Source organism: Mustela erminea, chromosome 6 (genome assembly GCF_009829155.1).
Source record: "Mustela erminea isolate mMusErm1 chromosome 6, mMusErm1.Pri, whole genome shotgun sequence".
Lineage (NCBI taxonomy): Eukaryota > Metazoa > Chordata > Mammalia > Carnivora > Mustelidae > Mustela > Mustela erminea.
In genome coordinates, this window is record NC_045619.1 from 116,254,906 (window position 1) to 116,282,548 (window position 27,643).

The window sequence follows — 27,643 nt, forward strand, 5'->3', positions numbered from 1 at the left end:
CAATTTGAAATTATGTATTTGTTTAGTTTTTAAAACATGTATCTTCCCACATAAAACTTAGTCTCTGCGGGCAGGAACTAGGTCTGTTTTTATTTACTACCTTCTAAAAGCCCACTGCATAGTGCTAGGCACACAGACATACTCAATAAATACTTAAACAAATGAACAACAGAGTAAACAGCTACTGACTTATGTAAGATAGGAGAGTTATGTAAGACAGAAAAAGCTTTTTTTTTTTTTTTTTTAAGATTTTACTTATTTATTTGACAGAGAGAGATCACAAGTAGGCAGAGAGGCAGGCAGAGAGAGAGGAGGAAGGAGACTCCCTGCTGAGCAGAGAGCCCAATGCGGGCTTCAATCCCAGGACCCTGAGATCATGACCCGAGCCAAAGGCCTCAGAGGCCCTAACCCACTGAGCCACCAAGGCGCCCCTGGAAAAGTTTTTAAAGAAATAAATTGTTGCAGTGCCTGGGTGGCATCTGCCTTTAGCTCAGGTCATGATCTCCAGGTCCTGGGATTGAGCCCCACATCAGGTCCCAATTCAGCGGGGAGTCTGCTTCTCCCTCTGCCTCTCTCCCCTGCTTGTGTGCAATCTCTCTCTCTCAAATCAATAAATAAAAATCTTTTTTTTTTTAAAAGAAATAAACTGTTTATTATCTGTCTCTTCAAAGGGAGTATGATCATCTGATGACTTGTACTCCTAAATGAGATAAATTTAAGACTTCATATTTCTAGATATATGAAGAAGCTTTAACAACATAGGAAGAAACAAACTGGACTAAAAACCTATAGCACTAATTTTTACTTTATCAGAGCTTTTGGACTTGGTAGCATCCACAAAAGTAAAATCCAGTATTTCTTCCCTAAGGATTACTCCCTCAGCACAGAAAGACTACAAAATCTTCCATCTCAAAAATAACCCTTTTACCTCTAGTCACCCATTTCTCCTCCCTTTCTAGTAAAACTCCTCTAGGGCCACCTGTCTCTGTATCTAGTATTTTCACTTCCTCCCTTCCTGTTTTCCAATGAGCCTACAGCATGGGGCCCGCATACCCTATTCCAGAAGAAGGACTCTCCTCAAATCACTAACAGATTTAACAACAGCCATAAAGAGGGTGGAAGGAAACAGTCCACAGGATGTGACCTCTAATTATAGAAAAACATAATTAATCTAAATTACTGGGAAATGGAGCTTTTTATAAGTCCAGTGTATTAACGTCAAGAATATGTTAAACATTTCTTCTAACACCAAATGACCAATATTCCTCTACATATTTACAAACAAGTTATTCAAATTTTAAATCAAACTTAAGAATTTGGTATATTAAATTTCCCCAAATATTTATCTTTAACAAGGTTTGAATCCCAAGCAAACTCTAAGTAAAGAGGTCTCAGAAACAGAGGACTTCAGAGAGAAAAGGCAGTGACTGGTACGATGAAATTACTCTAAGTGTAATATTTACTACATTTCCCCCAGTGTATCTCAAAAAAATGTTCAAATTGGGATGTGGGATGCGAGAAGCACTGGCAAGTGCAAGCTGTATACGTGAGGAAGCAGCTGCCGCGCAGGCAAATGTTTGTTTAGATGTGGAGATCCTTGTGTCAACCAGAACGGAACATGCCGCACTATTCTGTAGTAAGAAGACACTCTGGGGTAGAGGAACCATTCATACCTGAAGATTTTCCAGCATCATTTTATCCAGAGCTTGAATGAAGTCCTCATCTTCCACACAAGGTACATGCTTAAGTCCACCTCCCTTAATCATTACCTCCTTATTAAAACAAAATAAGAAACCAGACCACAAATTTTAAGATCATGTTTTGGATGGCAGAGTCTTTTGTATTGATAAGTTGGTTCAACATAACTCAAAGAATGAGTGAGTAAAGTATGTAACATTACTTCATGTTAAAAAAAAAAAAAAGTGTTAATGTAGTAAAGTATTTAGGAAAACAAACTGAAAATGATTTTCCAAAGGTATTTTTCAATAATCACAAGAAACACAATTTGAGTGGCTAAAACTGAAATAATAAAGAGAATGTGGCATGATTTCAAAAGCCAATTTTCAGCCATACATACAGTATTTTCTTCATCAGTTTCATTTTCTTTATTGGAGTCTGTAAGGTAATCGGTATTCTCTTCCTCTTCCTCCTCACCTTCATCATCATCATTATCAGAACCCTCCTGAAATTATTTAACATTAGAAGATTAAAACATTTTGAAAAGGATCTCTATTTTAAATGCTTTAAGATTTAAAAATTTCTGTATAATTGTTCATTATTCTCAAGTTCCAGCCTTTTATGTAGTCTGCCTACAACTCAGAGAAAAGTCAGCTGGCATTAGCTGAAAACTAATGCATACCAGTAGCTGAAAACCCATCTCACGATCTTCCACTGATCTAGTAACACAAAGATCCTTTGTAGAAATTCTTCCTTGCACTGCAGAAGGAATGAGCTTCCTGAACCTTTTATATATTTCTCCTCCCTGACTATTTTGAGACTGAATTTCTCACAGTAGTTCTTTAATACCCATCTAACTCTGAAAGTCAATAAGTAGTTCAAATTTAACATGGTTAGCAGTTGAAATCAAGAACACCAAAATTTATAAAGCACTACAGTGTATAAAGCACCTCGGCTTGGAAGGTGTGCGGACATACCTCATTGTTTGCTTTATAAAATTCTGAAGGAGGCAGGATAAGCTTTCATGTCCCCATTTTTATACAGGACAAAAACAACGCTTGGGTAAGTTAATTGACCTGCCCAAGGACACTCTTGCTTATTAAGCAGAGGAGGTAGACATTCTGATCCCCACACTCCTCCCGCCCTCTCCTGTCAATGTCCCCACCTCCTCTTCTATCAGCCAAATTTCCTTTTCAAACAGAAGACTGGAAATAACCTGAGTGATTCTGCACAAGGACACACACAAAAAAGCACACAGTTGCACCATATCTGTGTATTCTTCCATTCCCAACAACAAAATTCAGTCTCACTCAGTTCTGTAAGTTTAAAAAAAAGACTACACTAAATCCAGCTTCTTCTCATTATGCTGAGAAATAATGTGAATGAGAAATATCACCTAGGGAAAAAAATGAATTATTTAAATGTGTCACAACCTTTTCAGTATACATAACAATTAGTTCCAAAAATCCAAAGACTGTATTATAATTTATTATACAGATAGAGATTTTTAGCGCTTCTAAAATGGAAATATTCTGGGAATGTAAGAAATGCATTTACTTTTTTCAAATGTATTAACTTTTTTTTTTTGTGAAGAGAAAGCAAGTGAGAGAGAGAGAGAGCATGAGCTGGGACAGAGGGAGGGGCAGAGGGAGAGGGAGAAGCAGGCTCTCTGCTGAGCAGGGAGACCAACGTGGGGCTTGATCACAGCACCCTACGACCATGACCTGGGCCACAGGCAGACACTCAACGGAATGAACCACCCAGGTGCCCCAAAATGTATTAACTTTTTTAAACATAAGTCTGTAATTCAAAATCAAATTTGCAAGAGATGGTAAATTTGCTTGAAAAAAGTAATCATTTCTTAACACTTAGAAAATATTTCCTATTCAAAAATTAAGCTAAATTAAACGCATAAACTTTTCCTCCTTACCCTTTATTTTTACATTACTCAGGCAAAATAAAATAGATTACCTTTTGAAACTGAAATGCTGATCAAGAATTCCACATCCTAATGCCTATTATACATAATAATCTGTGCACTCTGGAAGTGAATGGACCACAAAAGCTGGCTAAGGAAAGCAGGAGGGGCAGCAGAGCACAAGTCACACTGTCTGAATTCAAATACTGGCTCAGCACTTAGTGAGATCTTGGGCATATTAAACTATCTGTGTCTTATCTTCTCACCTACCTCACAGCATGGTATGAGAAATAGTAATATAAATACTATTACTACTATAACGATAAATTAAATCTTACACTTACTGCTAAATTATATAAATGCTATACTAAAGAAAATTAGAATTTTAGCAGAACATTTACTTCACCTTTACTGTTATCTTTAATTTACACAGCTGATATTCAGGGGGAAATATTCTGGCTATTTGGTGCTAGGAATAACTCTGAAAGGTCATATGGAGCCAAGGACCAAGCTAAGGACCAAGAAGAATAAAAGAGCAAAATTTTTCTGAAGAGTACACTGTAGCCCTTTCTCAGCTTAAGTTGTAGAATATCTCACACTGCTCTCAAGAATCAACCTATTTTCTCTCTTTAAAATGTTGTCCCTGAGCATCTGGGGGGCTCAGTTGGTTATCTACTGCCTTCGGCTCAGGCAGTGGTCCTGGAGTCCGGGGATGGAGTCCCACATGGGGCTCCCAGCTCCATAGGGAGTCTGCTTCTCCCTCTGACCTTCTTCCCTTTCATGCTCTCACTCTCTCAAATAAATAAAATCTCTTAAAAAATAAAATAAAATGTTTTCCCTATACTTGGAGAGCAGCCATGAGAAAGGGTGGTCTTGAGAAGAAGACAAAGCTCATGCAATGCCAACTGAACACTGTGTTTTTCTACTTAGCAAACACACATGTATCATGTATGATATTTACAACTGCAAATGGAAAAGCAAACAATGGTGAAAAATTATACAACTTTCAAAGTTATAGTTTACTTTTTAAAAAGAAAAAATACATCCCAACTCTTCAGATGAGAAATACAGGAAAATGAGTCACTTTTCAATAACACACCTACTAAGGATGTTTAATTTATTAGATTCTGTTTATCTAATTAGTGCAAAATCTACTCCAAAAAAATGTTCCTATTAAAAAATGTCTTATGATCTTCTGGTCAATACTATGATTTTCTTACTTAAAAAAAAAAAAAACAAAAAAACCCCACCTTAATTCCAGGGGTTTTATAACAGACATATACTACTAGTTACAGTTCCTATAATAAAACTAAGGAGGAGATCTTATTTTACAAATTAAAGAAAACTTTGGCTCAAATAATCAAGATACTCTTGTACAGATGTACCTATTGCCTATAAACAAAAGTCATCACCTCTTCTTCTGGTTCATTTACTTCACTTTCATTTCCAGATTGTTCTTCTGTTTCAGCTCCTCCTTCTTCTTCTTCTTCATCCTCTTCAAGATTTTCTCCTTCTGTCATGGAATCTTTTGAATCTTTGTCATTTACTAGGCCTTGAAATGAGGAGAAAGTGGAATAAAAAACATAAAAAGGAGTAAATTTTCAATATTATACCACTTAATTTTTAAGTGAGATAATTTAACAGCCATTTTCTCAGAATAGTAAGAATACAATTTAAAATTATTTGAGAAACATTTTACAAACTACAGAGACCTTCATTTCAACAAAAAAGCATTAACACATTATATATATGTATATCTATATGCATAAACACATACATATTTTTTTCTTTCAGCTTGTTTATCTCCATCTCAGAAGAACACAAAACATACCCGCATATAAAATGCAGCCTTAACCATGTAAGATGAAGCCTCAGCCACACTTTTTATCACGTGACATTTTAGAATACCTCCAACATCAAAGATATAAAATTAAGTTGCCTTCATAGAGAAATCATTTGGCTATCAACTTGAATGTCTACACATTAAGATTGAGGGAAGGAGGCAAAGTTATATCACCAAAGGGCTTAATTTTTTTCTTCAGTATTGGCATTCTCCTCCTCAGAGAACCCTAGCTTGAATTTGCTTCCACAGCTCAAGACCTAGTCAATTCTTAATTAACATCTGAATTCCAAACCACTCTACTCCAAGATGCCTCATCTGATCTGACTTTCTGCTGCTCTCTCCTGAGCCTTCTCTGATAGCTGGGGCTCTCTGTCACAAAGCATACCATCTTGGACTCCTGCTCATCTGATACTCTTCTCAATAGAGAATATCCTTCAAAGTACACTTTCAAGTCCTTCCTGTACATTCCGTAAGTTCAGTCTAAATTTTATACTTTCTGCATAAATTCAATGAGTACCTCAACCTATTACTCTTCCTACTTGCTCCTAAAGCACTTGAATATCTCATAGCACTTTACATTTAAGGATACACCATTACAACATTTTTTTTTTCCTAAAGATTTCATAACCGTTATATCAGATTATAAGGCCCTTGAAGACAAAGAATTGTTTTATATATCCAAAACTTATCACAGGCCATATATTGATAAATACATACTAGGTGTTTAGTAAATAATTATTTATTCAGACTCTTAGATGATTAGAGCAGAAAGAAACTTTAGCAATCATATAATGATTTAACTCTTTCATTTTATGAGGAATACTGAAGTCCAAAGAATTTGAATAACCTATCCAATAGGAGTAAAAAATTATTCCAGTGTCTTAAGTTTAAGAAATTAACCAAGAAGTAACAAAAACACGAAAGTACAAGGTGATTAAGGTAGGTAACTGAAGTTTTAATATTTTAAAATACTGAGAAAAGAAGTTGTTGCTTCAGAATGAGAATCCATTAACTTAAAATTTCTGTCACTTATTAGTTTTCAAACACAAATACAGATTTTATACAGAAACATTTTATTTATTTACTTATTTATATATAGGTACTTTAAGAGCAGAATATTAGACTGTTATTTAAGCTATCAAAGCCAAAAAATTTAGTCACAACTGTCTAAATCTAAACTTTCTGAGTAAAAAATATCACAGTGCTGGTAAACTCACATAGCATGAGCTGTCCTTACACCTTTCTTCTATCCACCTAAAACATGCATAGTGGGAAGAACTATAATGTAGAAGTTGCTTTGTTTTGACAGTCATACTTCTAATTTGTAAGGAAAATACATACTATTTCTAACACATTTTCATTTGCATTGCAGGATATTTTAAAAAACAATTTATAAATATATTTTGCATTTGCTAAACAGTATAATAACTATCTAGCTGTTGATCCCTAGAACACAATCTTAAACAATGGAGTAAAAATGTACACCCACAGGATATCGAGTTAACAAAATACAAACAATAAAATGCTTCTTGGTGCCTCAGTTCTACTGCTCATAAAAGAGAGTAATAATATTTCCATTCAGACTGCTTTAAATTTTATTTTTCTGCTTACGAGAGATGTTAAGCATTTCCTCCCATACTTAATATGTCAGAGAGAGCAGTCTTTGAATTCTGGCTTGGCAGGTTAACCCAGTGTTTTGATTTGTCAAATATAACTAACATTACCTTCCTGTGTCACTCTGGCATCAGACAGTACTCAATAAAAACACCAATCGCCCCCCCACCATGTGATTATGTCATGTTCATTTATCTATCATGTTCATTTATCTATTACCAATTTGCCTTTGCTCTTTTTGTAAAGTGAAACTAACCTGGCATGGAGACTATTTTCACTTTGATTTTATTTTTGTACTGTATAAAAGCTTTAAACACCCCAATCTGTTGTCATGTATATGCTTTCTTCTACTGTTTTAAAATTTGAGAAAATTAATGCCTCTTTAAATATTTGATAATCAGATTTATTTTTAAAAATTAATAGTTTACAAAAAAAAAGATTCTGTCAGAGAGTGAAAGAGAAGAGAGCACGCACAAGCAGGGGGAGCAGCAGGTAGAGGGAGAAGCAGGCTCCCTGCTAAGCAAGGAGCGGGACCTCAATCCCAGGACCATGACCTGAGTCAAAGGCAGATGCTTAACTGAGCCACCCAGGTGTCCCTAAAAATATTTAACTCCATAATCCATCTGCAGTTTGATAGGTTGTGGCTCTGTATCAATTTTCCTCCAAAATGCTGACCTGCTGCCCTTATCCTATTTTTAATATTCCTAGTTCATTATATATAAATTATTTTTTATTTAGGCCTTTTGTTCTGTTCTACTGATTTTTTTTACTAATTTGTGAAATACACTGTTGGCTTTATAATTTATTCATGTGGCTTCTTTCTTTTTCACTTCCATTTCCCTCATTTCTGTTCCTTATATGATGATACAATCTAGAAGTTCCAAAACAAGATTAAATTATATTGCCTATGACCATTTTGGTTTTGTTCTTAAATTTACAGAGAATGTTTTAGCCAGTAATTCTAAGTCTATACTGAGAACACCAAGATACACATAAATATCACAGAAAAATGTTATTTATAGTAATGTAAAACTGGAAATAACCTAAGTGCCAAGCAATAAATAAATAAATTATGGCATATTCATACAAAGGAATACAGCCAATTAAGAATTAGAAAAATATTTCATATCAGGAAGAAATTTCATAATATATTAGGTAAAAAAAAATCTAGTTATAAAACTGCAAACACAAAAAAAATTTTAAAGGACGAAAACATATACCAAAAAATGTCAACACGTGATTATTCTTGTGCATGGAGCATGATTTTTGTTTTCTTGGTATTTTTCTCATTTTTTGCCACAAACAAGTACTACTTTTTTTTTTTAAGATGTATTTATTTATTTTAGAGAAAGAGAAAGTGAGTGGAGGGGCAGAGGGAGAAAGAGGGAATCCTCAAGCAGACTCTGTGCTGAGTGCAGAGCCTGATGTGAGGCACAATCCCACAACCCTGAGAGTATGACCTGAGCCAAAATGGAGTCAGCCATTTAAATGACGGAGCCACCCAGGTGCTCCAAACAAGTTCTACTTTGAATAATATAAAAATGACTTTCAAAAGAAAAAGGAACGTTGTAGCTCTTTAACACTGGGCTATTACGAAGTTAAAATAATAATGAATTTACAAAGTGCTTGAAAACAAACAAAAAAAACTACCAAAGGCAAGATATGGAAATAGAGTAATATAAACTGTTCCTGTACATCTTCTTCCTGATACTTAGATTCTAAAACAGGAGGAAAATGGGACAACTTGAGAGCATACTGATTCTAGTAGCCATCATCTTTAGAGTTTGATCCACAAATGGTGGCCTGTGTTTTCCTTCCCATATTCTAAACAAGAACAGACCCCTCAAAAGAAGCCTGAGGTCCTTTAACTTAACCCTTTGCTCTATAAAAAAGATAAAGTATACCATACCCTTTACTGCTACTAAACCAGGTGTCAAACTAGTATTACCCGATGCCCACTACACAGAATGTACCATCTGTACAAGTTTTTGGGAAACAAGGCTAAGACTTAACTATATTAAAGCATCTGAAGTAGGGGCGCCTGGGTGGCTCAGTCTGTTAAGCCTCTGCCCTTAATCTCAGGTCATAATCTCAGGGTCCTGGGACTGAGCCCTGTGTTGGGCTCTCTGCTCAGCAGGGACTTTGCTTCTCCCTCTCCTTCGGCCCTCCCCCACCTTCTCGTGCTCTCTCTCAAATAAATAAATAAAATCTTTAAAATAAAAAATTCTTTAAAAGCATTTGAAGTAAATGAAATAATCAAGAGAAGTGAGTACTCTGCCTGAAATGATCATTTTATACAACTGGAAATCTGAAAAGGGAAAAAAGGGTAGTTAACTGGGGACAAAGTTCAAAGAACAAAGGAATCACATATGCCCTTCTGGGTGGAGTGGTAGAAAAGTGAACAGCTGTACAATCAGTAGCATCTTTAAAAATACTGCTCAAATAGATAACAGCAATCATATTCTCCAGAGGATGGACCCTTAGAGAAAGAAATTAAAATGCTGGATATAATATGAAAAAAATAGTTTTAGAGGAAAAAAGTCACAAATACTTCTCCCATGAAAGGAAGTACTTTAGATATGCAACATAGTAAATTTATGCAGTTAGCATAAATGGTGAAGCTTAAGGATCCCCTAATGACAGACATATAGGTACCAAGTGCTGGCAGGAAATAAAACATTAGCTTAAAGCCTAAAAATGTGTCACTCTGAAATGGCTACAATAAAACATGCTAACATGGTAAGAACTATTAGCAAGCAAAACGGATTGGTAAGGCTGCATCTCATTCCAGTTATTTCCACTGATAAAGTTAGTCAGCTCCTAGTCCCTTGTGGGAGCTGTTCAAGAGCTAATTCTTCTTCAAGAACAGTCTCAGAAGAATGTTGAGAAAGTAAACAGATCAATCGTCCTATAGCGCATAGTTCTCACATTTTCTCTAGTCCTAAGAAATAGAGATTACTCTCCCAAGTAAGGTCTGAAATTCCACAAGGTCGTTCCAAAACTTCTGATACTCCCCCTACAGTGTCTGCCTGCACTATGTTAGAAGATAATGCTTGTTTAAAATATATACTGTATACGTAAGAAATGCTTTCATCAAAGGTGTTTTCTATTAGCAGTAAAAATTCCACTAATTAAGAGAGGCTGACAGGAAGTGTTTTTCCATCACTATCCCTTCCTTACATGACTATTCTCCTCCAAATTGGGATTATTTAATGAAATCAAGAAGTATGTCACCCAGGTCTTACCTACACTATTATACAACACTCAACAGTGAAAACAGAAAGTATATAAAAGCAAACACTGACAACAATATAAAGCAAATTCTAGAAACAATCTGCCAAACATCATCTTCGTTTTCTCTCTGTAATTAACTGCTTACCTAGTTTGATTAAGAATTCTCGTTCCAAGTCGTGTACCTGCCTGATGGATTCTTCCAGAGAGTTACAGAGTTTGATCTTTGGTCTTAGCAGTTCTAGTGTATCACTGATCATGTAATCTATGTCAATAGGAAATGGATGGTCTTTTGTCCAAACCTCCAAACTTTTCTTCCACCAAACATAACGCTGATAACAAATGAAAAATAAGTTTAGCTATAGGAAATTAAAGAACAAAAATATTTTAAAATAATAATCTATATTGTGATATTACCTAGTTAAAATAACTAAGCTAAAGAGTTATACAAAACACCTACCATTTTTAATGGTCAACAGTAATAACCCTAATCCACTTTCTAAGCCATTTGGTGATTTTAATTTTTTTTTTATTACAACTGTCAAAAATCCTTTTTAAACACAAGGAAAAATCGTAAATAAAATATCAAATAAATTTCTAGGTACTGAAACAGAAATCCCACTCCCAAACCCCAAACAGGGTTTAAATATTTATTTTACAAAACAATAAAACCAAATTCAAACCACAGTTTTGATACGTTTTTATTATTTTCTCTATGCTACTTGCTTTGATTTTTAAGCAAGTCAATTAAAGTATCGGAAGATACAAAAAAAAAGTATCTGAAGATACAGTTTTTGAAATATATAAAAACTATTAATCCACAAGCATTTATTGGACAGCTACTGTGTCATACATGGTGCTGTTCAGAGATCTTCCCTCGCTTCTCCTAGCCTGATTCCTTCATTCTATTTTCTACTTTGTTATCTGTAAATTTAACTAAAAAGCACAACCCAAGAATTTGCTTATATATAAAAGGGTATCCTTCTGGGTGCTTTCTCCTCTCCAATTTGTTCTAGGTCCTTGCTACTGACATGTGGACTTCAACTGGGACCTTGTCAGAAATGCCAACTCTTGGGCCCCCACCCTAGACCAAATGAATCACAATCTGCATTTAACAGTATCTCCAGGTGGCACATATATACATTAAAGTTTAGAAGCACCACTGCGAAGGTCCCTTCCATCTGGCCTTCCCATACTTAACTGTACATGTACATTTTCTGACCTAGAACACACTGCCCTCATCCCCCAGGCCTTACTCACTCCTTACTCCCAACTCCCTAGGTATATATCCTGCTACACATTTCTGCTTGTTACTCAAAAACTACTTTTGTCTCCTTCTGCTCCTGGATAGTTCTGAGTGGCTTTTTTCTCTCAGTCTGGGATTTCACTTATTTCAAAATAAGTGAATGCAAATAAGGACACTCTTCTGAAAGAGAGTTTACTTTTGATGCTGAGAGTTACAAGTGACATTTTGCCACAAACTTTTGGTTTCGATACAGTCTCCAACGTATGATAGTCCTTGCATATTACCGGCAATCTGACTCTCAAATCTGTAGAATTTCCCTCCCCATTTTCTTCTTATCAAGTCAGAAAACAAGCGAGTAACAAGTTGTCCTCTACTGCATAGGTACGGTGACAGAACAAAGTTATCTGCTCTTCCCCCAGAGCATTTGCCCTCATTTAACAGCAGCCACTATGTGGATATATTTCTGATACTTCAAAAGTCGTAATTTTAAATGTATTTTCTTCAACAAAATAAGTGAAGAAAATACTAACAAGAGATTATATACATTAGAATGATCATATATAACTGAATGGTGCTTTTGGTATTTTATTTTAGTAACACCTGGAAAATTCAATAGTGAGCAGTTAAACCTAAATCTAAGTTAACTTTTGGAACACCAACATTATAAAAGTTGTAGAACTGTCTCCATACTTGTTTCTGAATTTAATTTATATTATACTTAGTCTAAATTTTAAGTTTATGTAATTAACTGATATTAGGATAGAGAGAGAAGCACAACCCAAGAATTTACCATGAATGAACAAATACTTTTTCCTGTGTTGAGAAGAGCATATTTTCCCAAAAATGATAGAAAAAAATGAAATCATTTAGAAACAAGAATTTTAATGTAAAATCAGAACACAGATGAGTTGAAAATGTTATCAGACATATAAAGTCATAAATTATCATACTAAAATAATAATACATAAATCATACCAAATTTATAAACCATACCAAAATAGTTCCCCAATGATCATTGTTAATCATAAAAGCAACAATGCAAATAGTATGTTTATATAGTAGAATTCTTTTCATCATATATGTTTAATCTCTAAAACATCCTTGCAGGAAGAAAAAAAATCTAATCTAATGATGAACACATCTTATATGTGATATATGAATGCTGTGTTTCTTCTCTAATATTTCTGTAACACAACCAACTCATTAAATGATGCCAAACTGAATATTTAGTTTACATACCTGAAAGTATACAAGGAAGCAATCAAGTTTTCGTTTACTGGAACCTCTGTCAAAGTACTGGCCACAGGTATCCAAAATAGTGCACACTAGTCTAATTCTGAAAAGGTGTTCAGGAGGATCTAGCGAACTTGGAGAGCCATCTGGGTTAACACCAAATGAAGTAAAAGAATAAAGAGTTCTAAAAATGACAGCTGATTCCACCATTCGATAATTATAAAGTTCCCCTAAGAACTTGGCACTGCTGATACGTCTCTGATTAAATTTAGGCTGGTTAACCTAAAGGGAAAAAAAACACAGATTTCCATTAAAGAACAGTAATGTGTTGACAAGAGGTAAAATTCTCCTCTGTCACTTGATAATACCAATTACTGAAAGAACACTAAACAGAGGGGAAAAAAAACGGGTCCTTTCCTTATTTTCTAGTTAAGTGATCACTTCTGCATATCCTTTTTAAGAAATGGCTATCTTTAAAATGTTTTACTAAAAAGAACAAGTTAAATATTTAAATTTAGTATTATCATTAACTAAGTTGATGATACAGTCAAGATGTAATTCTCCCTATCAGTCCCCCCATAACTTATTTTTCTGTAATCCATGAATTAAGGAAATGACGAGCCAACAGAAAGAGGAAACAGTATATAGAAATTCTTGCCAAAAGATTACCAATTCACCTAATTAAGAGATTTATAGATTCCTATAGCCTAAGTTCTAGTGCCCTAGAAATAATTAAAATCTATCATACTCTTCCAAAATAAGCCTAACTGAACTTGAGAAAAAGAAGCAAAAAACTCTCCGGCACTAGCCTGAAGGATGACTAGGAAATCTGAGACCACACTAATTTTAAAGAAACACTAAATTGACATCACAAGGGAAAGAAAGGTTTCCAAATTACTCTTTTTAATAATTGGATTTAAAAGTTGTTTACATTCTCCACAAACTCCAATTTGATGACTTCAAGGAAAGTCCTTATTACCTCCATTCCTAATCGAATATCTTCTAAAACTCCGTCCACAACATGGATTCCAACATCTTCTTGGTAGAGGACCAGGCCTGCTAAGAGGTTGGCTACACAATGAATACTATTATATTTCACATTCCAGATATTTATCATACAACAAATAACATAGTCTTTCACTTCTTGGTCCTGCCAGGGCAACTTTCGCATCTGTCTCAAAACCTACACGGAGAGAATTTTGTTTCAATTACTAAGATAAGTACATAATACTCTAATATACCCAATAATATAAGTATTTTGATTCTGCAGTCATTTAACTTTTGAAATAAAAAATACTTTAGAGATCCTCTACCAGCTTCTTAGCTTTAGAGACAGGAAAAGTGAAATACTTTTAATTATTGGCAAAATTTATTCACGTTTGCCCTATATCTCTTCATGATGCCCCTAAATTTCCTAGAGCTTCCAGATCTTCAATCAGGCTAATAGTATATACCCATAATACCAGTCACTACAAACACATACCCAAGGTTTACAAAAAATAATATTTTCTTTTGCATATCACTAATGTAAATAATCTCAGGTACTTTTTGTAAATCAAAAATTTCTAGTGAATAAATAAACCCAAGATCAGTGGGTTAAAAGATCACTTGATATGGAGGATACAACATTATACAAAACTAACATTATACAGCATCCTGTTTCCTCAAGTGTAAAGAGGGATAGTAACAGCACTTACTCCACAGTCTATTGTTAAGGATTAGACAAAGTTAAATTATGTGAGGCACATAGAACTGTCTGACTCGTTATAAGTATGACAGAAAAGTCAGCCATTACTATTTCAAAAACTCTACTGGTAATGAGATGGTGAGCAGAGCTCTACCTATAATCAAGTTCCTCCCATTTTTATTCTGAAAAAAAAAAAAAAAAGTTAAAAAAAGGATACTATTAGCAGATTGCAAAGCACTCTTTTCATCTCTCTAGCCACCACCCATCTTTTTTTTTTTTTTTTAAAGATTTTATTTATTTATTTGAGAGAGAGAGAAAGAGAAGCAGCAGCAGGGAGAGGCAGAGGGAGAAAGAGAAGCAGACTCCCCACTGAGCAGGGAGCACAACGTGGGACTTGATCCCAGAACCCTGGGATCATGACCTGAGCTGAAGGCAGATGCTTAACCAACTGAGCCATTCAGGCACTGTAGCCACCATCCATCTTTCAAGCACTTAATATGTTCTCAAATCAGCTTCAGTGGAAATATTAATGTTGTCTCAACCACAGAGCAACCTATATTTTTAAACTTATAGCTAATTCTAAAATAGCTTTCAAATTGCTTGTTGTTTGAAACAACTACTATCTGTGATTCTCTGAAAGTTGAGTCCAGTTTCCAAAGTCACATGATCATTGCTCATTACCCGTGCATAATGCATGTATTACTGCACACCTTTTCTTCTCCCACAGGTTTTCTCTGTACAACAGCTTATCTGTTTCACTTTTTTTTTTTCCTAAAGAGGAAAAAGGTTCTATACAATGTGTTGTTTCAATTTCAAGAGTTAACCATGAAATGTTCTGTTCAACATATCCTACTTGAAAGTGAAGTTTCTAACAAGGTAACTGCAATAGTTATGAAAACAGGTCAGCATTTCTTAACCTTTTCTGGAAAATGACCAAAATTATGAAATTTCAGGGGGCCAAGGACCTACTAAAGCCCACTCAAGGTTAGGATCCCCTATACTGAAGCAGAATATTAAAAGTCAAATTCATTATATAATATCAGAGACAAAGTAGTAATGTCAAATATAAACAGTACCAAAATTAAAATTAGAATAATTACTTCAGAGTAAGAGTCACAAAAGGAAAACAAAACATGTGTCCTGTATCTTATGTTCATCATATGACTTTCACTTTAGGATGACTTGTTTAGAAGAAGTCACAATTCAACTTGTGATCTAATCTTAACTCTCCTAAACTTCACTGCTGAAACCTTAACAGCTCTACTTCAACTTCTCCAGTTACAGAATATGAATAATGCAAGCTGCTTACATTCCTTACCGGTACTTTGTCGAACACTGAAGCAATTTATAAACAAGCTGATCTGGAGAAATTGAAATATATGTCTTGAACCGAAACATTTTAGTACACAGGCTACAAGCCAACTGCACTGTTCTTAATACTACAATCACTAGAATGAAAAATAATTAATTCTGTTGAGTATTATATCATCTTAGCACTACTACAAATATCAAATTGACTATTACTTTATGATTTCAACAGGATTTACCTTCTCAGTGGTAACTTTGGAGAGATCCTTGTACAAAAGTTTCCGGACATATTCCTGGAGAGGAGGACGTTTCTTTTTCACTGTTTTTTCAGCTGGAGGTGGGTTGCAGTAGTAATATGCATTCTCCACCATTGTAACATATCTTGCATCGAGGTGCATTGCTTGTTTCTTTCTCATCATTTGCTCCTAAAATAAAAATGTCTAAATCAAAATACTTTCATTCTAATCTTTATTCCTAACCAAATTTCTATTCTCAGTGATAGAACTTCAGGATAAAGGACTAAAAAAGAAAAAAAAAAAAAAACACAAAAAAACGCAATCACTAGGTATTTCTAAGAATGTATTAGCACACTAATATACCAAAATCATGCTTTTAGAACAAATTAGTCCAAGACTACTTGGTGTTAGTCCTTAGGCTCTGACACAGCTCTACGAACAAGAAAACTAAAAGCACCCCAGGTTTATTAACTTGTCCACAGCTCTGAGTATCAACCCAAGAGGTGTTGATTCAAACATACATCTAGTCAACCAGTGATAAAAGCTTGTTGCTTTTGCTGTAAGAGGGGAAAAGATCCACTGAGCCAATCCAATATCACCCATACCACCATGACTAGTAAATGTTTTTCCTAGCAAAAATAGAGGATTCAAATATTGTATATAAATACAAGACCTTAAAAGCTAGCTCTATCACATTTTTACATATACAGTCTCTTTTAAACTTAAGAGCCTGAGCCAAAAGAACAAGAGCTTTTTCCTTGTTAGGATAAAAATTTGAACTTGGGGGGCGCCTGGGTGGCTCAGTGGGTTGAGCCGCTGCCTTCGGCGCGGGTCATGATCTCAGAGTCCTGAGATCGAGCCCCGCATCGGGCTCTCTGCTCAGCAGGGAGCCTGCTTCCTCCTCTCTCTCTGCCTGCCTCTCTGCCCGCTTGTAATCTCTTGTCTGTCAACTAAATAAATAAAATCTTTAAAAAAAAAAAAAATTTGAACTTAGAATGACGTTTAAGTCACTAATGTGATACAAGCCTACAGAAAATTTGGAAATCAATTCCATTTGATGGCCTCCAGATTAATATTTTTGTTTATTAGAAATAAATTCTGTTTCTTCATATTAAATATTATTGGCAGAGAGTATTCAAGCTCACAACTGGATTTAAAAAAAACTAAATTATCTAATGAAAATTATATAATCAAGACTTTTGTAACAGTAACACTAATGTAACGACAGTCTATGCCCAGGAATTCCTAAACCTGAGCTCTTTTTAACACTAACATCAATATTCCCTCTGCCATCACACTTCCCATCCTCCCGAGTCTGCAAGGGAATGCATGGATATTATCCATAAGCACAAGAACTTAATTGCTTAATAAACTTGATGGCCATTTCAGCATCCTAAGTGGCTTAAAAAATAGCTTCTATCCCAAGTTAATTTTTCAAGCTTATAGTTTTTAATTTTTAAATTAAATTTTATATTTTTAAGCTTACAATATATATGCTTATGGCACATAAACAACAGCTTCTTAAAGGTTTTTTTTTTTTTTTTAATTTATTTATTTGACAGACAGAAATCACAAGTAGGCAGAGAGGCAGGCAGAGAGAGAGGCGGAGGCAGGCTCCCTGCTGAGCAGAGAGCCCGATGCGGGGCTCGATCCCAGGACCCTGAGATCATGACCTGAGCTGAAGGCAGAGGCTTAACCCACTGAGCCACCCAGGCGCCCCAAACAACAGCTTCTTTAAACATTCAAGAACATCCATAAAAAACAGCTCTAACACAACAGCATCACCAGTACTTGCTCATTTGCATCATTTATCAAAAGGTATTTGGGGTTGAACTTAATCCTCCTTTACCATACAGTGAATTCACTAGCAGACAAGTGAGGAAAATTCCTACAACTCTCCTGGAATGGCCACAGCACATAAATATGGGAGGTTCTAGTTTAGGCAGAAATGTTTCTTTTTATATAGCAGACCATGAACATAGGCACTGGTCAGTATTTCTAACCCCTGAAGTAAATCAAGAACCTCAAGCTCTTGCTAGGATCCTCAAGCCCTTACCAAAAGTACACTGGTCCTCAGGTGTGATTCTGGTGATCTGAAAAGAAATCTTCCACAGGTTTCTAGTAGAGTACATGCCATTTCAATATGGTGATGGGAAAAGTCTGATAGAAGCATCTGTAACAACAATGATGATGAGAAAACACAAAAGACAACACTTCAATCCTGTTAAAGAAAATATAGATCTATGTGTATAACAACTTCAGAAATGTCAAGTGTGAAAAACAAAAGCTAGTCTACTTTGGCTTAACAAGATTCACTGATGAGTATCTTGTGTTCAGTCACAAAAATTTTATATAAAATCTTCAATATACTTAATGTCTTTTCATTCAGATAAATACACGAAAACTAGTATCAAAGCCTTTTGTATATAATGACTATTAGATGCTATTTATTTAAACACCTGTGACATACACAACACAACTAACATTTTCTAAATCGCTTTGTGGTTTTTGGTTTATGGGACATTCCCTTGTAAAATTCTGACCAAAACAGGCGCACTGTATGAAATTAGAAATGTAACACATTACCATAGCATTTCAGTATTTATCCTCCTAATCTTTCTCTATGCACATTTTCTAAACCAAAACAGATTCAAACATATCAGAGTATTTAATAACTTGGTGTTTTTTAGCTAGTACGACTATTTTGCTGTGTCCTTATTTATCCTTCTATGGCATGATTTAAAAGAGGCATATTACTGCATAATATGAACTACACTAAAACCTAAGTAATTCTTACTTACTGGATATTGAAATTGTTTATGATTTCTTGCTACTTAAACAACTGTGGGACAAACGTCCTTGTAGATAAATTTGTACATTTATCATTTCCTTAAAGCAAACAAATAGAAATGGAATTTCTAGGTCAAAGAAATGTATACCCTTCCCATCTATCTGTAATAATTACTATAAAGAAATATACTGACGTTTAAATTGTTCCATGGTATGATTCTCTTCAAATACAGCACTGAGAAATCCTTCACAATCGTTTTTGAAATGCTGTCCAGAGATCCCTAAATGTATTCTGCTGTCTTCTGAGATGCTCCAAGTAGATTTAGGAAACTTAACCCCTTAAATATTTACAATGACTATTAATATTTTAAACACTCTTAAGAAATCAAGTAATGAAGAAACTTGATAAATTTGTTTAACTTGGGGTTTTCCAAATGTACTTGAATCCGTGAGACCCACTTTGTGTAACATACCTAACAACCTAAGGAAATCAATTTGATACAAAATTTGTCATTGTCTGTCATGATCAATTCAAATTTTAGAATTATTCCACCTCTGCTGCATCAGCTTTACCACATATAATTACTTACTAATTTCTAGCTTAATTCCGTTGCGGACAGAAAACATAATCGAGTAATTTTAGTCTTTTCTAATTTGCTGTGATTTTTGTTGTTAGTTACAGTAAATGACCCACGTGAACCTGAAGAGATTTTAAGTTCTGATGCTGCTGGGTATAGTGTCCATTAGATCCAGGTTGTTAACTGTATTGTTCAGTTCTATATACACATACTAATTTCGTCTGCCTCTTCTTTCAGTTAGTGAAAGGTGTTTCAAAGTCTCTCACCATGACCGTGGATTTGTTTACTTCTTTCCTTGTTGACATTTGCTTTATATATTTTGAAGGTCCCTTACTGGATTCATACTGATTCAGGAAGGTAATAGTTTCCTGCTAAAATTAGCTCTTTGTCATTATGAATTGTCCTTCTTTATTTACAATAAATGCTTTGTACCTTAATTGCTTGATGATAATGAAAACAGGTGTATTTTCTTTTTTAAGATTTATTTATTTATTTCAGATAGAGAGTGAGAGAGCAAGTGAGCATGAGTGACAGGGAGAGAGGATGTCAGACTTTGTATTGAGCATGGGGCTCGATCCCATGACCCCGAGATCACCACCTGAGGCAAAACCAAAAGTTGGATGCTCAACCAACTGCACCATACAGGTGCCCCAGACCAAGTGATTTTTAGTCAGTTCTTCCACAGTATACTCCCCCCACCTTTTAATGTTAGCCTTTCGGGTCTTCATATTTAACTTTCTTAAAGGCAGCCTACAGTGTTTTATTTATTTATTTATTTATTTATTTATTTATTTTACAGTGTTGTTTTAATAAAGTCTTACATTCTTCAGTTTTTACTTCCTGTATTTTGTCCCATTACATTTCATGTAATTACTGTGATAGCTGTATTTCTATCTACCATACTATTATTTATTTTTGGCTCTGCTCATCTATTTAAAGTTCTTTTTTACTCTTTTCTTGTCCTCCATATTAAACAAATATTCCTTACTTATTTCATTTTTTTCCAGCATTTATAACTAAAACTTTGTCTACTAAAAACAACTCGAACAATGCGGCACTAACCTTTAAACAATGTAATGTATCATTTTTTGTGAACATCTTAAATTTAGTTAATTCTCCAATAAAACGAACAGTTTTGTTCTTTGTTTCAATATTGATCTGGTCCTTTTTTCGTACCTACAAATTAAAAGAAAAGAGACATTAGCTTAGAAAATTAACATTTTGAAATCTCTGATAAAAAATGTAATTTTAATAAGATTGCATTCACCCCAAATATTTTAAATAAATCTGCATAAATTTCTTGCTATTCAAATTACTTTAAGTTAAGGCAAAGTAAGCTCTGTGGAACACGAGTGCTGGGATATGATTTGCAAACAGTTCCATGGTCAAATAATTTTGGGAAATGATACACTTTATTGGGCTTAAACAGGTTCTCAAATAAAGAAGCCTATTTAACCTAATTTAATTCATTTATTTAACATAAAGCTCCTTTTGAGATGCTAGCAACTACGAGTTAACATCTCACTAATATTATAAGGAAAACACTTAACGAAATGCTGCTTTAAAAATAATAAGTACCAAGAGCTTCTTAAGCAAAAATATTAGCAAGGCTTAGTGTATCATACTTATGAACTACAGTTTGCATTTTCTATCATAAATTCATTACAGTGAAATTTTTGATATAATCACTATTCTTTTTTTATCATCAGTCATGGCTGTATATCAAATTTCAAACCCTTTGCAAATATAAGCCTTCTAACTTAGACGCATGTTTCAAAAAATATTCAGCATAACAAAATCCTATTATAATAGTACAAAGCAAACGTATGTCAAGATAAATGTAAATGGATTACAATTTTATCAGCAAACAGACTAACAGCAAACAGTCTAAAAATCTTTTATGTGAACAACAGTGACAATAACATGGTGGTGTCTCGAACTAGTTATAATATACTTTTTCAGAATCCTCTCCTGTCTTATTCAGTTGTTCAAACACTAAAACCAGTTTAGTGTTTTCTTTTCCAGGTTACTAGCCTATCTTATTTGTTCCACGTAACAACATTCTGAGAAAGGAACAATAGGTTATAATCTGACTTAATAATTTAACAACAGAACAAGACAAAGCTCTCAGATGACTTGATGAAAGATCAGTACTAAAATCCCAGTTTCCTATTACTTGAGAATTCCACTACCTTAATATGTGCTGGGTTTTAAAATAAGGCCTAACCTCACAAACAGCTAGATGATTAATGACAGTCATTTATATAAATACTAAACTTCTACATACTCAAGGAGCTAACACTTGGATTGAATTTATCATCTTCATTTTCAAGGACCTACTTTCTATAGCAAGCAGAAATAGGTGTTAAGATTTTTTAGCTCTTCAGGTATAATTTTTAAATAAAATTAAGTTTACTCATTTAAAACACCAGAGCAAAGTAGAAGCTCACTATAAGCATTTATTAAAGCATCAATAAAACTGCATCGATTAAAAATAAAATCACAGAATTCAACTTATAGAACTTAAATCTTGACTGTTTCAGCAATTCAGAAAAGAGCACAGCTTTCATAAGGATCTTTTCACAAATAAATGTTTGTTAAGTACTACGTATGAAAGGCTTCTCGTACTGATTTATCATTTTTTCTTTTCCTTTTTTTTTTTTTAAGATTTTATTTGACAGACAGAGATCACAAGTGGGCAGAGAGGCAGGCAGGGGTTGGGGGACAGGCTCCCTGCTGAGCAGAGAGCCCAACGCAGGATTCGATCCCAGGACCCTGAGATCATGACCTGAGCTGAAGGCTTAACTAGCTTAACCCACTGAGCCACCCAGGCACCCCTGATTTATCTTATTTTATGAACTCTTAGGATACACTAAAGAGTATGGATTCTGGACCAGACTTGCAGGGTTTAAATCCCAGCTCTATCATTTACTAGCTGTTACGTAAACTCTGCCTCGATCTCCTCATCTTTAAAATGGAACTAATAAAAGTAACCTACCTCAAAGTTGTTGTCTTAAGTCAACTGATACATGTAAAGCACATATAACAGTGCCTGGCGCTAGGAAGAATTCAATATATATTAGCTACTACTAATTTTATTCATCTTTGTATATTTGCATCACTATTATGTAGACACGAAATAACTGTTTATGGAGTGAACAAATAAATGAAAATGCTTAATGTTTATAGATTATCACAGGGACAAAAAAGAGCAAATAATTTATAGTCAGAAATCTGAGCCCCTTTCAGTCATTTTACACCATTCTGGGGGTACATAATCTTGGGTAATTCACAAAAATTTCCTCACCCACTGGCTCGCCTAGTAAAATATAGATAAAAATAAGGATGGTGATGATGACAGAGGCAGTTGTGGTATTAACGGCAGCTATGCTTCACTTGATTTCTAAGCAATTGGTTTACAGAACAAAATATTATACCCCCTTCAAAATGGTATGAGATGTTTTGAATGATGGCAAAATGCTTCTCAGTGAGAAACAAAGAATGGAAAATCATATACTATAAATTCACCCCACCCAGAAAAAACTACAGAGGAAAAAAAGGTAAAGAAAATATACAAAAAGATTAATAGGTTTGCTTTGGGGGCGCCTAGATGGCTCAGTGGGTTAGAGCTTCTGCCTTTGGCTCAGGTCATAATCCCAGGGTCCTGGGATCTGGCCCCACATAGGGCTCTTCGCTCAGCAGGAAGCCTGCTTCTTCCTCCTCTCTCTCTCTTTCTCTCTGCCTGCCTCTCTGCCTACTTGTGATCTCTGTCAAATAAATAATAATAATAAAAAATCTTAAAATAAAAAAAGTAATAAGGTTGCTTTAAAGTGATGGAATTATGAGGCTTCCCCTCTTCTTTCTAAATTATGTATATTTTCTAAAGAACCCATGCTGAGCATGTCTTTCTTCTACAGCTGAAGAAACAGGGAAACAAAAAATGTGTAAGGAAGCAACTCAAAAATAATTGTAGATGGTACACTATGTTACTTGTTTTGAAAGTTATAATGCTCAGTAATACCTAAAATTGTATAATGTTCCACAGCAGTTACTAAGCGCTTGTACATGCAGAGTCACCAAAGAGATTTTTAAAACCATGTTTGTATACTTCTCAGCCCCACACCCTCTCACGATTCAGCTTTAGTATATTATTTTTTTTTTAAAAGATTTTATTTATTCATTTGACACAGAGAGATCACAAGTAGGCAGAGAGGCAGGCAGAGATTATTGAGGGTAAGGAGGTATAATCTAAGTAACATGACAAAATTATAGAATTTTTAAATGAATTATGAAAAATCAATTCTACCTCAGTCCCTCATTTTCAGATGAAAAAAATGAAGGCTTTTTAAAAGGCTATAACTTATAAAAAAGACTGACTTATTCTGACTATTCATTATTTTCTAGTCTCATTTGTTGACTCCTTATGATCAAAAAGGTATGTCCAAACATTTCTGCGGAAGTAAATAAACTAACAATGTAAAATTTTCTATATATTGGGGCGCCTGGGTGGCTCCGTCGTTCAGTGTCTGCCTTCAGCTCAGGTCACAATCCCGGGGGTCCTGGGATCAAGCCCCACATCACGCTCCCTGCTCAGCAGGAAGCCTGCTTCTCCCTCTCCCACTCCCCCTGCTTATGTTCCCTCTCTCCTCTCTCTGCGTCAAATAAATAAACTTCAAAAAAACTTTAAAAAATTTTTTCTATATATTTCTAGTTCAATGTCTCTTACAGAATTTTACTTACATAATCTTACTTAGCAAAAATGTTGCTTACAACTCATTTATTAATGACAGCTAAAACTGAGATCAACTGAATAACTAAATTCCTAAGCATTAATAAAAACTCTTGGATACATCAACATATAAAAATTAAGGCTTTCCGAGGCCTATCTAGGAAGACCCTCCTCCCCAAACTGGTCCTTCTATAGCTTCACCCAAATAGACATGATACACTGTCCTCTATAATTTGCTCATTTTGTTCTACATAAACTTTATTCATTTAATCATTCTAATTTTTTGGAAAATCTACTATACACTAGACACTAAGAAGGCACTAAGTCTATAAACAAGTAAACTTGCCTTCAAAGTTTATTTCGTGCTGTGGACCACTGATCTCCAGGGCAAGGTAGGTAAGACTCTTGATCTACTAGAGTGTCGGAAAAAAAGTCTTGGAACTTTTTTTTTTTTTAAATATTTTATTTATTTATTTGACAGAGATCACAAGTAGGCAGAGAGGCAGGCAGAGAGAGAGGAGGAAGCAGGCTCCCCACAAAGCAGAGAGCCTGATGCGGGGCTCAATCCCAGGACCCTGAGATCATGACCTGAGCCAAAGGCACAGGCTTTAACCCACTGAGCCACCCAGGTGCCCCAAAAGTCTTGGAACTTCTATTTATGTTCTGATCTCACACTTTTCAATTTACTTTTATTTTATAAATTTATATAAAATATTTCATACAACTGCAAATATATAAGTATGCCAAATTGGGATATGTGGTCAATTTATTTTACCACTAGAGAGATTTGATTTAAAAAAACTGAAAGACTGCTAATTTTAAAAATGTCAGTCAGGGGCACCTGGGTGGCTCAGTGGGTTAAACCTCTGCCTTCGGTTCAGGTCATGATCTCAGGATCCTGGGATCGAGTCCCACATCCGGCTCTCTGCTCCGCAAGGAGCCTGCTTCCTCCTCTTTCTCTCTCTGCCTGCCTCTCTGCCTACTTGTGATCTCTGTCAAATAAATAAATAAAATCTTTAAAAAAAAAAAAAAAAGGTCAGTCTGATATGCTTATATTTAAATAAAAGCTGTCCCTTCGCTGTAAAGTAGGCTCTGCTGAAAAATTGGAGAGCATGGAAAAATTAGAAAGGAAAAAAATATTTCTTACTGCCCCACTATCCAAGACAGCCACTGCTAACATATTGATATGTAATTCTTTTCTTTCTTTACGTTCCAAGCATTTTAACATAACTATAAATTTATTCTGTGTAAGATTTTACAGCTTGCTTTTTTTTTCCACCAAAAGAAGCACTTTTTGTTATGAAAATTTTTTAGTAAGTATTACTTTCGATGGCTCTATATCATTTCAGCACTGCGACTACCTGACCATTTTCTTAATTCACTGTTGAGCTTCTAGCTTACTTTCCATTTTTTCCCCACAATTCATGATATGAATAAAGCTTTTTTGGGTATATAGGATTACTTAGGACAGATTCTCAAAGTTGTCCAATGTATAAACGCCTGTAAGAACCTTGAAACATATTACCTAATTCCTCCTCCAAATTCTGACCTCAAGTGTATGTGGTTTCTGGTTTCTATCATCTTTACTAATCTGTTGGTCAAATTAGTAGATTAATTGTTGTTTTAACTAGAATTTCTTGGACTACTCGATGAGATTTCATATAGTTCTGTTAACCAGTTTTAGTTCTCAGGTGAGATTTTTTTTTTCCCCCCCTCAGGTGAGATTCTTAAGCAAAGGGTATGATTGTGATAATATGCTGGAATTAGACGACAAAGACAGGGAAGCCTAAGTAAAACACTATTCTCATAATTCAAGCTATGAAGAGGAGATGCTAGATTTGGAGAAGTATTTTAGAAGACAGTACCAACAGAATTTGGTGAAAGCTGGCTCCGGAATGTCCAAAGAGCAAAAGTAGAAGTACTTCTCTTAGAGACTAGAGAAAAAATACTGCAAATTTACAGACAGAATGAAGGTTGATATGAGGAAGTGAAGGCTGAAGATTTTTTTTTGAGAATTCATGAGTTTATTTTATAAACATATTTACCTAGAACTACATGAGAACTTTCTAAGCATCAAGAGAGAGGTTCTGGCAAGAGACATGTATTTGAGGTTGCTGAGAAATAAAAGTCAACTAAAGCCCAGGTAAAATGTGTTCTGTCAAAAAGGAGGGTGAAGAAGAAGGTCTGGGGAATGCAAAAATACAGACTCAGCTGGAAAAAAGTAGAAGATATTTTACTCTTGATACAAGATATTGAGAAAAGCAGTCAAGTAAGAACCAGGAGTGTGTGGTGGGAGAGAAGGGATGATTATTATTGTAATAATATCTATGTCTGAGCACTGCGTGATGAACTTTTTATCCATTATCTTGTGTAATACATAAGAACAATCCCATCTGAAAAGATACCAGTATTATTCCCACTTAAGTAACTCGACCAGCGTTAACAATGCTAGCAAGTGGGGCAGACAGAAGGGCAGAAAAAAAGAACAGTCCAGCAGTTTAGAATCTGTAGGGACATCAACTAACTTAAAGTGATTAAGAGGATGCTGGTGGTCTCTGCCAGGGTGCTATGATGAAATAAAGGGTAAATGTCAGAAGCAGAAGAGACAAGTATACTCTAAAACAACTCGAACAAGAAGCAAATGAAAGAGGGCGGGGGGTGAGGTTGCAGACATTTTCTTGTTGCTATTATTTTAGTTTCACTTAAGGATGGGAAACTTTAGGCACATATAGAGACAAAAAACAAGTTGCTGGCAAAGTCTGCAGATGTCAGGGTTAGAAAAGATAGATCCTGGAGGAAGCAGAAATGATCAAGTTATTTGATCAAGTGACTTCAAGTTACTCTTCTCTCCCCTGAAAGCAGTGGTTCCCACAGTATTCTCCTAGAATTCCGCTAAGTCTCTGAGTCGTAACTAAGCATTACATCAGGAACGAAACTTCCAAGTCCCACAACTCTCACCCCAATTATCAATTTCAATTATCAATTTTGGTGGGAAGCAAAAGATACATGAATAGAATATTCTTTTTTTTTTATGAATAGAATATTCTTAATCTTAAATTTCTCACCAAAAGCATTAATTATGCTTGCTCCAGCATGTATGTTGTTTTTGGATTTGGTTGAGGGGTATATGTGTGACTCATATAAATAGAGTCATACTGTCTGCCAGGAAAAATTTGTTTTGCATAATGGGATTAAATAAATCAAAAAGAATATCATAACTCTTGATGCATCAATCCCTGAACTGGCAGCATTTATCAAAGTGTGTTCTTTGACCCCTTCCAGGAGGTTCAAAGTGCACATTACCCTATTAAAGCTTTGGGAATTCTTAAAAGGGAACAAAACAAAATCATTTAACTCTCTTGATCTCAAGTGTTTCCAAACAGCCTTTAAAACACAGAAACCGGTGCTTGCTTAATACTACATATGAAAATCCAGAACACACTTCAGCAAAAACTGCCCCAGAAAAATCTTAACCACAAATCTCATATAAACTAACTCCTATGGCAAGAGGCCTTTAGAAGTCATCCCACTCTTCACTGAAGACTTTTTCCTT

At 34.9% G+C, this 27,643-nt stretch overlaps 1 protein-coding gene across 3 annotated transcripts in view; it reads right to left on the bottom strand.

Annotated features, from left to right (window-relative positions):
• The window catches only part of UPF2 (UPF2 regulator of nonsense mediated mRNA decay), a 107,133-nt gene that overhangs the window by 23,395 nt on the left and 56,095 nt on the right, over positions 1 to 27,643 (bottom strand). For all 3 annotated transcript variants that reach the window (XM_032349396.1, XM_032349395.1, XM_032349397.1), the window contains 9 exons: positions 20,424 to 20,537; positions 18,050 to 18,166; positions 15,997 to 16,182; positions 13,742 to 13,945; positions 12,769 to 13,044; positions 10,432 to 10,615; positions 5,008 to 5,147; positions 2,078 to 2,182; positions 1,674 to 1,772 (listed from right to left, as the gene is read on the bottom strand). In XM_032349396.1, the coding sequence (XP_032205287.1) occupies positions 1,674 to 1,772; positions 2,078 to 2,182; positions 5,008 to 5,147; positions 10,432 to 10,615; positions 12,769 to 13,044; positions 13,742 to 13,945; positions 15,997 to 16,182; positions 18,050 to 18,166; positions 20,424 to 20,537 (1,425 nt within the window). The remainder of the gene's footprint in view (positions 1 to 1,673; positions 1,773 to 2,077; positions 2,183 to 5,007; positions 5,148 to 10,431; positions 10,616 to 12,768; positions 13,045 to 13,741; positions 13,946 to 15,996; positions 16,183 to 18,049; positions 18,167 to 20,423; positions 20,538 to 27,643) is intronic.